Source organism: Nymphaea colorata, chromosome 8 (assembly GCF_008831285.2).
Source record: "Nymphaea colorata isolate Beijing-Zhang1983 chromosome 8, ASM883128v2, whole genome shotgun sequence".
Taxonomy (NCBI): domain Eukaryota; kingdom Viridiplantae; phylum Streptophyta; class Magnoliopsida; order Nymphaeales; family Nymphaeaceae; genus Nymphaea; species Nymphaea colorata.
In genome coordinates, this window is record NC_045145.1 from 18,831,064 (window position 1) to 18,846,576 (window position 15,513).

The window sequence follows — 15,513 nt, forward strand, 5'->3', positions numbered from 1 at the left end:
GATAATACATTTGAAGCGGGAAGCGGGAAGCGGATTCTGCAGAGGGGAAGCGGGTTTTGTTGGTAACTGTGGGCTGAGCGAAGGGGGGCTGCGAGAGCGAGCTGCCGAAGGATCCGGGTCGGGCCCCACCCCCAGCGCATTGAGATCTGGATATGGTTGTCTGGACTGACCAAGTTCCATCGAGAGACCCGCCAGAAAGGGTCCCAATTTCCGGTGGGCTTCCAAACCCTCGGTCCCGTACGCCTCAGTTGACCTGAGGAGTCGGATCTCGGATCAGATCATAATCCAAAACATGTATCTTTTCAAAAAGAAAAGAAGGTTAACGATTTATCGTTTTTTAAAAACTTGAAAGCCTTTCATTTTGTTTTTTAACAAAAAAATGCACTTTTTAATTTAGATAATCTGCTTAGACAGTGCCTACAAAAATCAAAACTGGACATTCAGATGGATTTGGATCCAAGCTCCGCCTGACTTCCGGAAAGCAAAATCCAGATCCAACAGTAGTAGGATCCATCGCTCTCACTGAACGACGCTTGTCAGCTTCCAGACTCGCGGCCACCTAAAACGCTGGATTCGGTGGAAACGCCCAATCATGTTTCTCTTTTGGAAAATTCTCCACCTAAAACCGCGGAAAATTCCTATATATTTTGTTCAAAATCTCCTTTGATATTTTTAAACAAAAAGTGGATCTCAGATCCACCTTTTTATAAAATCATAATTGCCTCTAAAATACTTATAAATTTAAGAACCATGGATTTCAGATCAGGCCCATCGCTCCCCATCCATTTTTAAACCAAATCTTTTATCAATGTAAAACGATAAAAATAAAAACTCCAAGTGTTAGATCATTGATGAACCATGGATGTCAGAGCTCGTTGGATGTCGTCTCAGATCTTTCTAAAGAAAAACATTTACCGTCAGTTTTGGCTCCCTTCAAACTTCGAAAAGACAAAGTTCATGTTACTAAAATAATATTAAAAGATCTCGAGAAAATTCCAATATAATGATAATACCGGACCCACATCGTCGAATCAGGGGGTGCAATAACAATTAAATGGCGAATGAAAGGAAAAGTGAGAAACTACAAAATCATATCCTACGCCCGTCTTTGTGGCCGTATGAGTCTATGTGCCCTGAATCGGGATGCGCGGGAGATGTATCCGGTAAGCGGGCAGTCCACTGGCTGATTTGGATAGACTTTTATCTGCACATAACATAATGTCTCCTGCCAAACATTGTAATTTTTAAATTTTACAACAGTTATTGATCAAATAGCAAAAAGTGCAGAATACATCCAAAAACCTGATTTTGTAGGAAGAAGTTCAGTTTTCCATGTGCCATTCAAATTTTTTTTAAAAATATAACTTATTAAAAAACTTAGGTTTTATAAAATCTAGTTTTTACAAAACTAGATAAAAAGAAGGAGGTGTTTGGATCCTCCAAACGCCGGCTTAACTATTCAAGGATGAGTTGCCTCCGGCATTCGAGGCGCGTTCGAGTGACTCGGGATACCAAGATTTTGACAAAGTGCGGCTTTTGTGCGCATCGTTCACACGCTAACTCAGAAATATCCTTTGCTTTTCAAATGGTTTAGCTGTTACGTGACGAAGAAAAGTTTGCAAGTTGTTCAGTCAAATCGAGGAGGATTGCTCTTGACCAGACTTACTTGAAATGGGAATCGCATTTCCAGCGAAGATGGAAAACCAGTCCCCATCTCTCGGAGGGCGTTCTCTAATTTCCTGGCGAAAAGGAGTTCGACGTCTTCGATTTTTCCATCTCTTCGAGCTCCTCCAAATTCTAACGCAGGAATTCATCTTCTGTTCTCCTAAAACCCAGATATGAAATATTCGGTTATAACATTTCGAGATAAAAGGATTTCATTTCACCTCTGGTTATCGGCCGCTGATCGTCGGCGACATCCACGGCGCGATGAAAATGAACCATCGTTCACCGGAAGGAAGGAAATAACATAAAAAAAAAAAAAAACCGCCGGTATTCCAGTAAAACCTCCTCCCATGCTTTCCCACGAGCCCGCCCGTCTCGAGAAATCTAGGGGCCGAAGTATCTGACCGCGCTTTCGAACCGAGTCGTACTGTCTGCTTTCTTTTCTTCGTTCATGAATCATGGTAGCTTCCTTTTCTCTGCCCCCTTTTACTTTTCTTCCAGTGAGGGAAACTAATAACACCAGGTCAAGCAAAGAATATCCTTCGGAACCAAGAAAATGGCGGTTCACCGCGTCCTTAATCCCCGCTTGACCCTACACAGTCACCGAAACGACCTGACCGTCGCATTGATGGCATCACGTCAAAAGAATAGAAGAAGAGAGAGGCTTCATAGTCATAGAGGGGAAGTGGAAGGTGGGGTTTGTGCTCCGGCTCCGCCACTCCCTGGTCCGAAGTCCAGGGATCCGAACCTTCTGGTATAAAACCGCCCCCACCTCCGATTCCTCTGCACATCCCAAATTCGCCATTGCCCTTTTAGCGATCGAGTTCTCTCCCTTTCTCATTCCCTCACCGGAAAACCGCTAAGTGAGGACAATGGTTTTATCCAAAACCTTTTCGGAGTCGGACGTCTCCATCCATTCTACCTTCGCCTCACGATATGTCCGAACATCGCTGCCGAGGTCTGTATGTCTTCTTGTGTCTGTAATCTACATGTCTTCGCGTGATTGAGAGATGGGGAAAGTTTCTGAATCTCGAAAACGTTTGCAGGTTCAGGATGCCGGAGAACTCGATACCCAAGGAGGCGGCGTACCAGATAATCAACGACGAGCTGATGTTGGACGGGAACCCGAGGCTGAACCTGGCGTCCTTCGTCACCACCTGGATGGAGCCGGAGTGCGACCGCCTCATCATGTCCTCCATCAACAAGAACTACGTCGACATGGACGAGTATCCCGTCACCACTGAGCTTCAGGTACTCATATCGTCACGTCGCCGGCTGAATTCACGATCCCCATTTTCTCTGCTGTTCGTTCTTTCGCTTTCCCTTTTGCTCCTCTGCACTTTCTGTTATCAAGCCAACGGGAAGATTAAAAAGAGTTTCGTTCTGGAAGAATGCAGGATGTGCCGGCAAATGCCAACACCTCTCTCTCACTCCCGGAAAATGTGAAAGCTAGCCCATCGGCTGATGCTAAAGAAGGTTGCTGACTTCTCTGAAGCAGTTACCGGTTCCATGGCTTCCGCTAATGAACCGGTTCTGTTCTTTTCTGATGGTTCCACGTTGTGGTCGGGCCCCGGCCTCGGCTCGGTCGCTTCGTAATCGCAACCGAGCTTGGGGTCCGGCTCGTGGCTTACGCCGCTTGCCTCGAGCCCGACCCAGCAAGTTTCTCACAGAAAAATGGAGCCTCACTATTCGTTTTTTTAATAAGATTAATACAACTATTTTGTTTATCATTTTTTAGACGTATATGGTGAGGAAAAAAGAGAAACTTTTTCTGAAAATCAATCTCCATCTTTTATATAAAAGAGAATTCTTTTTCTTTTCCTAGTCGGGAAAAAAAAAAAAACTTCTTCTACAGTTCGGGAATCTGTTTCTTGCGAAAGCAAATTGTTTTATGTTGCTTTTTTTTATTTTGTTTGGAAGAACAACATGGTTATATGTTGGGACAACGTGATTCCAAATATCTTTGAGGCTGTCCTACACGGACGACAAACTATTTTTCTGAAAATTTTATTGAAAAGCGCTTCAAAGGGTTGACAGGATAGCAAAACTTGTTTGAGTTTTAATTTTCTTTCCGTTAATCGCTTAAATAACTGAAAAAAGTAGTTAAATAAAAACGAAGATTAAGTTTAAGCATGTTTTTTTAATCAAAAGTATAATTCCGATTTAAATAATAATAGATGGAAATCATGTGAAAAATGGTGGGGAAAAAGGTCGAGTTTATTTTCTTTCTAAAGACTTTACCAGGCAAATCAAACACGACTGAAATCATGAGGTAAGTCACCGGTGGATGACTTTTTCGTGTTCAGCGTGCCACTGGTCCGACTTTGCCAGGTCTCTTGGGAGGAGGCTCTCAACCATTTGACTGAAAATTTGCTAAAAAAAAAACTTTCTTGACCTTTTCAAACACGTTTAGAAAAATTTTACGAACTAACGGCCTTTAGGATAAAGATTTTTCATTCAACATAGAAATATTATTCTCTGCTCACATGGCTGTGGGGGAAAGGATTCCCTTCTGACAATGAAGAAGAAAGTAAGAAAGTCGAAGCACTTTTGAAGCCTGACAACACTATCCTAGCACCTGCCTTTGAGTCTTTTTCTTGAAAATTGATCTCCCTGTGGGTTGGAGGTAGTTTAACATAAAGGAATCTCGAAATGAAGGAAGGTAGATGTAGAACTATTCTTTTATAGATCTATGTATAGAGTGTCCTTCGTGCCCATTGCAAACGACCCCATAGGAGATTCTGATGTATGGGACACTTTGCCAACTGCGTCTGGATATCGATGTTATGGGACACTCATAAAATGTGTCTACTGTCGAACGATGATCCTGCAAGATCTCTTGTGTGGTCTTCTTTTAGAATACCAAGCAAGATCTTCTTGTCCAAATTAACGAACTCAAGTCATAGCCTTGGTGGCTTCTGGACTTGAGCTCGTGCTTGACCATAGATCTATGTTAGGTACTTAGTATTGTGCTTATTTGAGCAGTTGCAGGAATTGAGTCTAGCTAGCTGCTGCAGGGAAGGAATGAGGGTAGCTGATCTGAACTCCACACTTTGTATGACCCATTGTTTAAACAAGGATAGATTTGGGCGCTGCAGAATTTCAAATTCAGGTTGATTAGCAAAAACTTTAGTTCTGAGGTCCGACATGAGATTCTCAATGATCTCAGATAGAGCCAGTTTCACAAAGAAAGCCTTTGAGTGTGAGTGATGAATGCGCGTGATGAGAGGGAGGAGGGCTGTTTACTGACGGATGTTGTTGCAGAACCGGTGCGTGAACATGATCGCGCATCTCTTCCACGCGCCGCTGGGGGAGTCGGAGGCAGCGGTGGGAGTGGGGACGGTGGGCTCGTCGGAGGCCATCATGTTGGCCGGCTTGGCGTTCAAGAGGAAGTGGCAGAACAAGAGGAAGGCGGAGGGGAAGCCCACCGACCGTCCCAACATCGTCACCGGCGCCAACGTACAGGTGTGCTGGGAGAAATTCGCCCGCTACTTCGAGGTGGAGCTGAAGGAGGTGAAGCTGAGTGAAGACTGCTATGTCATGGACCCCCACAAAGCGGTGGAGATGGTGGACGAGAACACCATATGCGTCGCCGCCATCCTCGGCTCCACACTCAACGGCGAGTTCGAAGACGTCAAGCTCCTGAACGACCTGCTCGCCGAGAAGAACAAGCTCACTGGGTAAGATCTTGGCGCTACCAACTTAAATTCTCCCTGTTTTAGAGCAGAGATGGAAATGATGATGGGTAGAACAGAAATTAGTTGAAAATGGTTTTTATCTCCTTTCTTATTTCACTTTTACAATTCAAATCTATGCTTTTGATAGATATTGTGTGTGAAAAGGAAAAAAAATCAAGTACTTAACCGAAATCATCTTGAATTGGTTTCCTGTTCTCTCGATCAATCGTTTCCAATTACCAAACTGAACCTGTAAATGAGATTGAATTGGACAATCTAGTGACTTAACTTGGGGGTCGTTTGGTTTCTCTAGGTGGGATACGCCCATCCATGTGGACGCAGCCAGCGGTGGCTTCATTGCACCGTTCATCTACCCGGAGCTGGAGTGGGACTTCCGGCTGCCCTTGGTGAAGAGCATCAATGTTAGCGGCCACAAGTATGGTCTCGTCTATGCCGGCATCGGCTGGGTCATCTGGAGGGGGAAGGAGGACCTGCCCGAGGAACTCGTCTTCCACATCAACTACCTGGGTGCCGACCAACCCACCTTCACTCTCAATTTCTCTAAGGGTATTGAATCAAGGAACTTGCTTCTCTGCTCCCTACTAATACCACCAATGTAACTTGAATGAGAAATTAATGGCTCTCAAACTTTTGCAGGATCGAGTCAGGTGATTGCTCAGTATTACCAGCTTATTCGTCTTGGTTTTGAGGTGAGGCTCCCCAAGTGCTTCTGTTTTCCGTCCTCATGAACTGAGATTCTCTGTCATTTCAAAGGTTGTATTTCTTCTTATTAACTGATGAATAATCTGGTTAACTGAATGGGGAATCAGGGGTACCAGAACGTGATGGAGAACTGCCGGGAGAACGCGGTGGTGCTGAAGGAAGGTCTGGAGAGGACGGGGCGCTTCAAGATGGTGTCCAAGGACATGGGTGTGCCGCTGGTGGCCTTCTCCCTCAAGGACAGCAGCAGGCACGACGAGTTCGAGGTGTCCGAGTACCTCCGCCGCTTCGGCTGGATCGTGCCGGCCTACACCATGCCGGCCGACGCGCAGCACGTCACGGTGCTGCGCGTCGTCGTCAGGGAGGACTTCAGCCGCACCCTGGCGGAGCGCCTCGTCATGGACATCGAGAAGGTGCTCCACGAGCTGGACGCTCTGCCGCCCTCTAAGCCCATCGCTACTGCCGTCACCGGGGTCGACTTCCAAGAGAAGAAGAAGAAGCTCGACGGCAGTAACTGTAATGGCAAGGTCCTGGTCAGGAAGAAGTCGGACTTGGAGACTCAGAGGGAGATTACTGACGTCTGGAAGAAGTTCGTCATGCAGAGGAAGATAGCCAACGGCGTTTGCTAGCCGATCTGTCCATGCCCCTTCCCTTGCCTTCACCCATCGGATTCATCTTTACTTTTTTTCGCCTTTTTGTTTTCTGTTTTCGCCAACTCCCGGTGTCAAAATTTTGCCGTCAGTCTCGGTTCTGGTTCTTCCTCTTTTTCTCTTATTTGATTTACCGTCAATATCTATGTGAAAAAAAAAAATATGTATTCTTGGGGGAACGGGTCAACATACCAGTATTTAATCATTGGAACTTGTTGGCAATCAGAATGTCATATGTAATTGATCAATTGAATACGATTCATATTCTCTGTCTCAAAGCAGTTGTATTTTTCCTTGTTTCAGGCGTTGTTTTTCCTTTTACTTTTTTCGAACGCACCACAGATTAGAATTCTTTCTGCATTCATTCAGTTCAACGTCTATAACTTACAACTACGTGGATCAGATTTGAATTGAATATAGTTTTTTGCCATATTTGTTTTCCTTCGGATATTCGATTCAATGCAGATTTGAAAGAATAAAAGAAAAATCTATACTATATCTGAATGTGAATCCAAGTTTTACAATCCGAATTCAATTTCTTAGATTTGTATCCGACTTTTTAGACCAAATCGAAACCGTGTATTAAGATGTATATAGAGATTGGTAAAAGAATATTTATTTAAACCTGTTCTGATCGGATTACAAATACGATCAGACATCTATTTAAATATGAATCCTGAATACAAATATGATCAGAAATTTACCTAAATATGAATTCAAATTCAATTGGATGTAAAACTGTCTCTGGTCTGTACTATATTTCTATTGTAGATTCTCCAAATTTTGACTATGTAGATACACTAAGACAAATACCTGGTGCCATTGGACAATACCACCTCCTCCTCATTGTCAATATCTCCCCAAAAAAAAAAAAAAAAAAAAAAAACTAAAATGAAAAGGCTTTCAGAAACATTGCCAAATGTTTTTCGAGAAAAGTATAATAGAAAAACTTTATGACAAATTTATCTGTTAACAGTTATAAATCATGAACCAAAGTCCAGCTATGATGACAAAGTGTTAACAACGTGGTTTTTTACTGCTCTTGATATGCCCTTGCTCATGCTAGAGAGAGAAAAAATTGCACCAATGCAGCTGAAACTTCAGGATAAAAGTTGAAATTTCTTCATCAAACTAATATTTTGATAAAAATGATGAACACATTACATATGTACAGTAAGCACAAAACCTACAACTATAACTTTGTGGGGATACATATATATAGATAATTTTACATGTTATTTACTTGGCTCAGAACTTGATTTACCATGGTAAATGCTAACTAGTAAGAATGCACACTCTTGACCAAGAACTCTAGTTGAAGTGTTCTTAAGCATTATTAATTTTTTCATGAACCAGTAGTCAAGTTCTACAGCATGACTTTCAAGAGGCATTTTGCTGGACTGTGCATAAGCATGTGAAGCAAACCATACTATTGAAAATGTCAAAAAAAATGTACCTGAATCCATTAACTTAGTTCCAACCAGCGATGGAGCAAGATATTTTGAGTGAGGGCGTGTTTGTTTAATTAAACGAGGATCTTACAATGCACTCCTTTTAATGCAGCTTCGTATTTGAGATCCGAAGCTATCAAATTCTTCCTACAAGAAACCTTAGGCTTGAGAGACGAACACCAATATGATCAATCAACCCGATATCTTCAACGGATATCAAATGTTTCTTCGATATCTTTTTTTTTTTTTTTTTCTGAAAAGGTTTTGTTGGATATCAAATCTAAATCAAACTTATTGTCATCCTATTTACAATTAAATATCGTAGGTGACATTTCTCTCTCTCTTTTTTTTTTTTTTTACATCGGATTAGTGCGCCCTAAAAGTTCATGAAAAGCCCTAATGGCTTAGACGGAAGTGAAAAACTCTTAGCACTGCTGGTGGGGGTGAACAACGTTGGAGCTTGACTCGTTAAAGCTAAGCTCATGAACGAGTTCGAGCAGAGTCGTTTGCTTAACAAGTCGAGCTCGAGTTCATGAATCGACTCATTCAAATAATCGAGTTGAGTTCGAGTTCATTAAATTCACGCTCGACTTGGCTCAAAAATAATGTCTAGCGATTTTTTAAAAATCTGACTTTTTTTTATTTAAAAACCGGTGTATTGATGTTAATTAATTATGTAAATTTTTACAAAAGCTCATTCAAGTTTGTTGAGCCTCGATTTATGGCAAAGTAATAATCTATATATTCAAACAAGTTTTTCGATCCTTAATCGAGTCGAGCTCCACATGTAACTGTTTCTGTCAAGCAATTTTCGACGAGCTCACTGAACTCGGGTTCGACTCAACTCGTGTTCACCTCCATCCTCCGGCTGGCAAATAATGAATTAAGAAAATATCCAACCATCTATCAGAATTTGCGGTCATAAAGTTTGTCCTCAATTGATGCCTACTGTTGAAAGAGAACTCCGCCACAAACGGTGAAGTTTTGAATTGACCTTGACTACTTCTCTTTTTGATGTTTTGAATTGATCTTTGACTTCTTCTCCTTTTGAATAACTCTTTTGTATAATTTCCGCTTGGTGGTGATGTGTGCTTTCTTAAACCACTCGTTTCACTGTTGGATTCTGCGATGCTTTAAACCATACGTGCACATCAAGCAAGCACGTTCACACTTGTATAGATAGTATGCACCGATGATAATATGTTTCCCTTCCTATTATTTGATTATATATATATATATGTCCACTCAGGAGTCACGAGCACTCGCGGGTGTATTATATTAAGGTTGGTACAATCATAAAATGGCTGGTGTGATTAAACATGAATGGCTGGTAGGCCGGAGGGATTTACCCTTCCAAACTCAGGATTTATCCTTTCTTATTTTCTTAGTCCCTCAACTAATTTCCAACTATTTTCTAGTTTCTCTAATAATAGGCGAGTAGAGAATTAACTTTAAACAAATATGTAAGAGAATTGTATACAAATCAATATTTTTAAAAAATTGCAGCTACTAGGAGATCATGACTAGCACAATGATGTCATCCAAAAGGAAAGAGGTCCTAACTACAAAAATTGAAGTGTTACAGGATCTAGTTACTCTTACTCCAGTTAGATAAATTTAAATTAAAGTAAACAAGCCTGAAGAGTGGAGCCAGTGAATTGAGTAACAAAATAGAAGTCCGTTTGAAAAGGGAAAAACCAAACTGGGGACTGAACATATTACAGATTAGATTAATCCCAATCTGGTTTAGTAAAAAAGTAACAGAAATTCCAAAACCATATCTTAACGATCTACATGTCCAGAAGACGGGAACAAACATGATCATCCCAGAAGCAGATACAAGAGATACAAAGTTCAACAGATTACATCAATTGCACACTTATCTTACAACACACCGAGAAGTAGCATCAGAGGGTAGTGAAAGAGGCAAAACTAGTCCTTATCTGCTACTCCTTCCTTCACAACAGTTACAGCGCATGCTGCATTTGTCACGACGTAGTTGCTTACACTGCCGAGTAGAACCCTGTAGAAAAGAACATGTTGGTACCTTTCTTTTTTCTACCATGTTCCAGAATTGTTTACATCCATTGAATTGCAGAAAGAAATCTCTTGGCTTTATGAAACAATTTGATGAAGAAATTCTTTCTAACCAAACTGCTACACAAAAAAAGTTGTAGCAAGATTTGACGCTTTACATGGCGTTTGACAAAAGAGGAATTCGACAAATCGAAGGCTCCATGATCAATAGCAGAGGGGAAATGGTGGTCATGGAGATGAACACAAGGGGCAGAACATCTCTTGAAAATTCTCAATTTCAGAGAGGAAAATAAAAGGATCGAGAGAGATTGATTACCCTTTGAGTGGCCCCAGTCCCCTGCTTCCTACGACTATCGAGTCCAGCTCCAACTCGTCTACTGCATCGCACAACTTATCCCTTGGATCTCCCCAGTAAATTTTCGCAACCACTTGTGCCTGTTTGTGCAACCTATCAATATGCTTCTTATACAACGACAGTAATGAACATTCTAATTAACAACTGAATTCAGTGCCGCGCTAACCAACACCAATAACTCAATTTTGGGACATTTTCTCCAGGGGAACGAAATTCAACAAGAAGAAAGAGATGATAGATCCTGGGGTTTACCTTGTTGGAGTTGGAAACTGTCTCTAAGATGTCAAGAACCTCAGGATCAGGGTCCCCAAGTCCATACTGCTTCAATGAATTAGATTCCTTCAACTCATGCAGAGGAATGAGCGCTGCCAAATTTCGTTCAAACCATCAAGAACAAGAGCCGGACAATCAGAAAAAGAAGAAAAACAAAGCAAACAGGAGAATTCGTAAGATCAAAGGAAAGAAGAGGAGAAAAGACAGAAAGAGGGGAGCAGGGGTACGTGAGCCGGTGGATTCCCAGAGCTTCTTTTGAGGGAAGTCCGATTTGGTGGACTGCACGTCGATGATAACGAGCAGGTCTCCTTCTCCAACTATGTTATGGAATATGGACTGCCCATCTCAAAGCAGCCTTGCTGCTCCCGGAGTAATCCATGCCGATACCAATCTTTCGACGCCCAGACATCTCTCTCTCTTTCCCTCTCTCTGTGGGGGAAGCAGCTAAATAAAGACTTCTATGGCGAAGAAGAGAATACGTTGACGACGAAGAGACAGATCAGAAGAGGGAAGAGACCATGGGCCCCTTTCGCTTCTCTTTACAGACTACAGTACAGTGGAGGAAGCTCCGCGATCAGAATGAAGAGAAGAGGGAGCATCTTGTTTTATGGAGAGAAATTTGCTTTTTCCCGGCTAACTTTCGAACATATTCTTACCAGTGGTCTCACCTTTAGTTGACAATTGTTGAAAAGAGAAAACTGCAAGTGAACACGTGAAGGTTTATAACTTTATACCTTCCAACTTTAAAATTAGTTATTTATTTTTATAGAAAAATGAAGAATAGGTGCGTGTAATTTATTCAATTATAGCTAGTCAAAATGATAAGAAAAAAAACATTTTGTGAATATGTCATGAATATAATTAAGAGATTAAGGTAAATTTATTAAACATTAAAACTAATGTTTGATGAATTTACTTTAATCCATAAAATATTTTGAGAGTGTCCCTAGTAAAAGACTATCCGTAAGAACATAAATCTCTTTTTGCATCTAACTAATTTTCTTTTTTTTTCTTCTGTAATTACAAAGGGCGCCACGTAGAATAAAATTTCCGTTTTAAGTTTTAAAAGCTAATAAATAGGCATTTAACTTTTCATAGTAATTTCCAAATACTAAAGTTTGGTATAGAATGACAAAGTACCCTTTAAATATCCTTTATCAGCCAAGGAAAGGGTAGTTCTTCGAGAGTATAATTTTGTCATTTTAAAACAAAAATTAATGTTCTCTTCCGACAAATGCATTTTTTTAAATCTCTTTAAAAAATTAAGCATGTATTTGTTAATTTTTTAAAATCGAATGACGGGTAGTTATTTATTAAAAGATTAGGTGTTTTTCTATAATATTTTTTTAGATGCTTATCTTTTCATCTTAACGATGATGTGCAACGTTTATTTTAACAATGATTTCTCTTGACCAGCGACTTATTGGCCTGAAGTCGACTTTGTCTTCCCCCAACAGGCGTTGATGCACGCTCGTTTTGCCTTCTGGTGTTCACAAGAGCTGACTACAGACATAGGCGGTTTATATTCAGTTTATATTAAAATAAAATTACTTAGATTACATTTATATCTGCAGCTAAATTTATTTATAAAGAACAATTTAGAGGGCTGTGATCTTGATATGATTTAAAAAAAAAAAAAAAGTTGTATTAAAAATTTCAAAAATATGTTAAACCAGGCGTACACCTTACGGTTTTCACTCTTTGAAACGTTAATTTAATATTAAAACTTAGGTAAACTTGAGTGGAGTAGCCCCACGAGATCGGGATCACTGTTTCATGTTTAATTGAAAATTTATTAATCATATATCTAGCTAGCGTTTCATATATATATATATATATATATATATATATATATATTATATATATATATATATATATATATATATATATATATATATATATATATATATATATATATATATATATATATATATATATATATATATATATATATATATATATATATATATATATATATATATATATATATATATATATATATATATATATATATATATATATATATATATATATATATATATATGAGTCCCAGATGGCATTGCTTGGTTGGATAGTCAAGGGCAGTTGGGATAATAGATGTATGTCCAATAATTTGAAGAAGGTAGAAAGGCAGTGGAAAGTAAAGTGGGAGACAGTTGCAGAGCAAGCAGTGTTATCAAATCGTAATATCGAGTATCAAATTCTCTGCCACTGTTGGTGAAATGATGTTGAACAATATATAAGTTTGTTTAGACTTTTGTCAAGCACAGCTCTTTTGGGATGGCTAAGTTGGATGTTCTGTCTTTTTTCTGGTTGATTCTTGCATCTCAGTTATATATATATATATATATAGTTCTTTTACAATAAAGGATGAGATCCTACCTGCCAGACATCTTTCTTTGGAAAATATGCTTTGTCAAAGTTTTGAAAGTAGGAAAGAAATTTGAAATGTGTGCGTTAACCCAAATACACGAACCAAGTTTCAAAACTCACTAAAAGAAAGTTGATCTTTTAAAGATTAAAGTTTCACAAAACTTGGTTAAATCCAAATGCCCTCTTAAAGATCACGATAACGCCATTTTTTAAAACCTATTATCCCATGTAATGATGTGACCAGCCGATAATCAGTATACTTGCTTGAAGAAGGTTCTACCAAAGGAGGAATTGAAATCAACATCGCCATCGCCATCACCATCGCGGTCGGGGCAGGCAGGGTGGAGGGAGGGGGGGCCACCTAGGTCACGCTCGTTAATGAAAAAAAAAAATACATTGAAAACAAATAAATAAAAAAATTAATTGTGTCATGTATTTTTTGGATTTGAATTCAGTTGGTCCTACCCAAATTCAAAAGAAAATCTTGGCTCCGCCTCTGAAGAAAATCTTGGCTCCGTCCTTAAGGGCAAGAACAATGAGAGAAAGGATTTTGCCTGTTGAGCGTGAGTACCGGCGACGACTTCCACTAATAAAAATTGGGATAACAACTAGAAGGGGAATCAGATTCTGCCTGGCCAAATGGGTGGCGAGTTTGGTTTCTGGGATGCGTACTAAATAAACTTCTGTAGTTATCGGATCTGATGTAAGAAGCGTATTTGATTAAATGTTTATTTTTTAAAATGTTTATTTAAGGGAAACCGTTTTCATTGTAAAACCCTTTAAGTCATTTCATTATATAAGATTTTTCGTTCTTTCTGGGATTTGGTGAACCTATGGTTTCAACACATATTGTATCACACCATGATCTGCAACCATGAGATTTGAACCTCGAATCTCTTGAGTGTGAGACATCTTGAAGCTAGAGTCCTATCGTGGAGTGCTCTTTTTAGATGTTAGTAATGCCTTCTTAATTCGGTTCGGCATTATAAAAACGTCTCTTAAAATCTTTGAACCACAAAACCTTCAACCTATATCCTCCAAGTCTCTAAGTTTTCGTTTCTCTCTCTCTCTCTCTTCAACAAAAGACCGGCATATTGTTACCTTTTCTTTTGTTTTTAAATCTCTACTAATATGTTATTTGAAAGTAATATTCCGTTGATGATATATTGTCTCGAGAAATTAATAATTGTTCACATTGTTGCAGCTGGTTATTGAATTTTCTCACAAACTTTCTTTTTCACTTTTCTAACAACTTACTGATTTTAATTTTTTATCTCAACAATTTTTTCTCCGCCACAGCTGTCAAAAATGGGCTTCCTTTGCTTCTGAGGAGGAAAAAATGAATCCAAAGAGTGGAAAATTTTAAAGCTAGAAATAGGAGGGTGTTAAATGTTTTCTTTAGTTAAAGCTAGAAACATGTTTTTTTCTTAACAAATATGTAGTTAACTCTTGCTTAGGCACTTGAAAAGCAAGTGATGAAGAGCTGCAAAGAACGTTTATATGAGGATATTGGATTAAGTTTCAAGCATATTCTTTTAATATTATTCTTCTTTTCTGAATGCAACAAAGTCTACCCATAATTTAATCTTTCAAAGAGACGACGATTGAGTGGATAGGCTCTTGAAAGATTTCTATCAATCAACAGAAGAAGAAAAATAAAAACTTAACTGAGTTTGACGATGATAGATCAGTCGTGGATAAATCCAACCAATGAAAAACAACTCCCACCATCTGTATTAAATTTACAATATAAGTTCTATACGATTAGGAAATAGGAAACGGTAGGCAACATGAAGTATCCTGTGAGATATGATAAATATTGTATTCTACCGAAATGGTGTTTGCACAAGACATCAAAAGCATGCTTTGAAATTATCGGTAAAGAATATATTAAATTAAATAAAGTTCGGCGTTAATCTGGATTTCTCATATTACTGATGCTGGAAACACGTTGGCAGCGGGACCCTTGCTAATTTTCCTCATCAAGATCCTATCTCTCGAGCAACCATCTCCACATCAGAGCTTTGGTCAATCAACCACTGATACATATAACTTCAATAAAATTGATCTTTCATCTTATTAAATGGTCAATAATATAGTATTAAATGAGAATTTGATTTGTAGTGTCTTCCTCTTGCTTTCTTATCCACCAAGAACAGTTGGTGAAGCTCCTTATCCACATGGGGTTTAAATACGATTGTTATTTTACAAATTAAAAGTTATATATATATATATATATATATATATGGTCTGTCTGCTCTCATATTTTGGTGGTCAACGTAGAAAACTAATCATTTGGAGTACGTTTGGCA

At 39.2% G+C, this 15,513-nt stretch overlaps 1 protein-coding gene and 1 pseudogene across 3 annotated transcripts; one reads left to right on the forward strand and one right to left on the reverse strand.

The window, feature by feature from the left end:
* The first annotated feature begins 1,792 nt into the window (after nt 1-1,792).
* Nucleotides 1,793-6,984, forward strand: LOC116259045 (glutamate decarboxylase 1-like). 3 transcript variants are annotated; one of them, XM_031636643.2, is made up of 6 exons: nt 1,793-2,623; nt 2,712-2,916; nt 4,930-5,345; nt 5,656-5,909; nt 6,000-6,052; nt 6,173-6,984. In XM_031636643.2, exons 1-6 carry the CDS (start codon nt 2,538-2,540, stop codon nt 6,689-6,691), a joined length of 1,533 nt encoding a protein of 510 aa, XP_031492503.1. In that variant the 5' UTR covers nt 1,793-2,537; the 3' UTR covers nt 6,692-6,984. The 3 variants fall into 3 exon arrangements, with proteins under 3 accessions (XP_031492503.1, XP_031492505.1, XP_031492504.1); XM_031636645.2 differs by lacking the exon at nt 1,793-2,623 and adding an exon at nt 3,063-3,141 and having other exon boundaries at nt 2,779-2,916; XM_031636644.2 differs by lacking the exon at nt 1,793-2,623 and adding an exon at nt 3,056-3,141 and having other exon boundaries at nt 2,780-2,916.
* A 2,904-nt stretch (nt 6,985-9,888) lies between these two features.
* LOC116259258 (universal stress protein PHOS32-like) lies at nt 9,889-11,391 on the reverse strand (annotated as a pseudogene).
* Between the last annotated feature and the right edge of the window lie 4,122 nt (nt 11,392-15,513).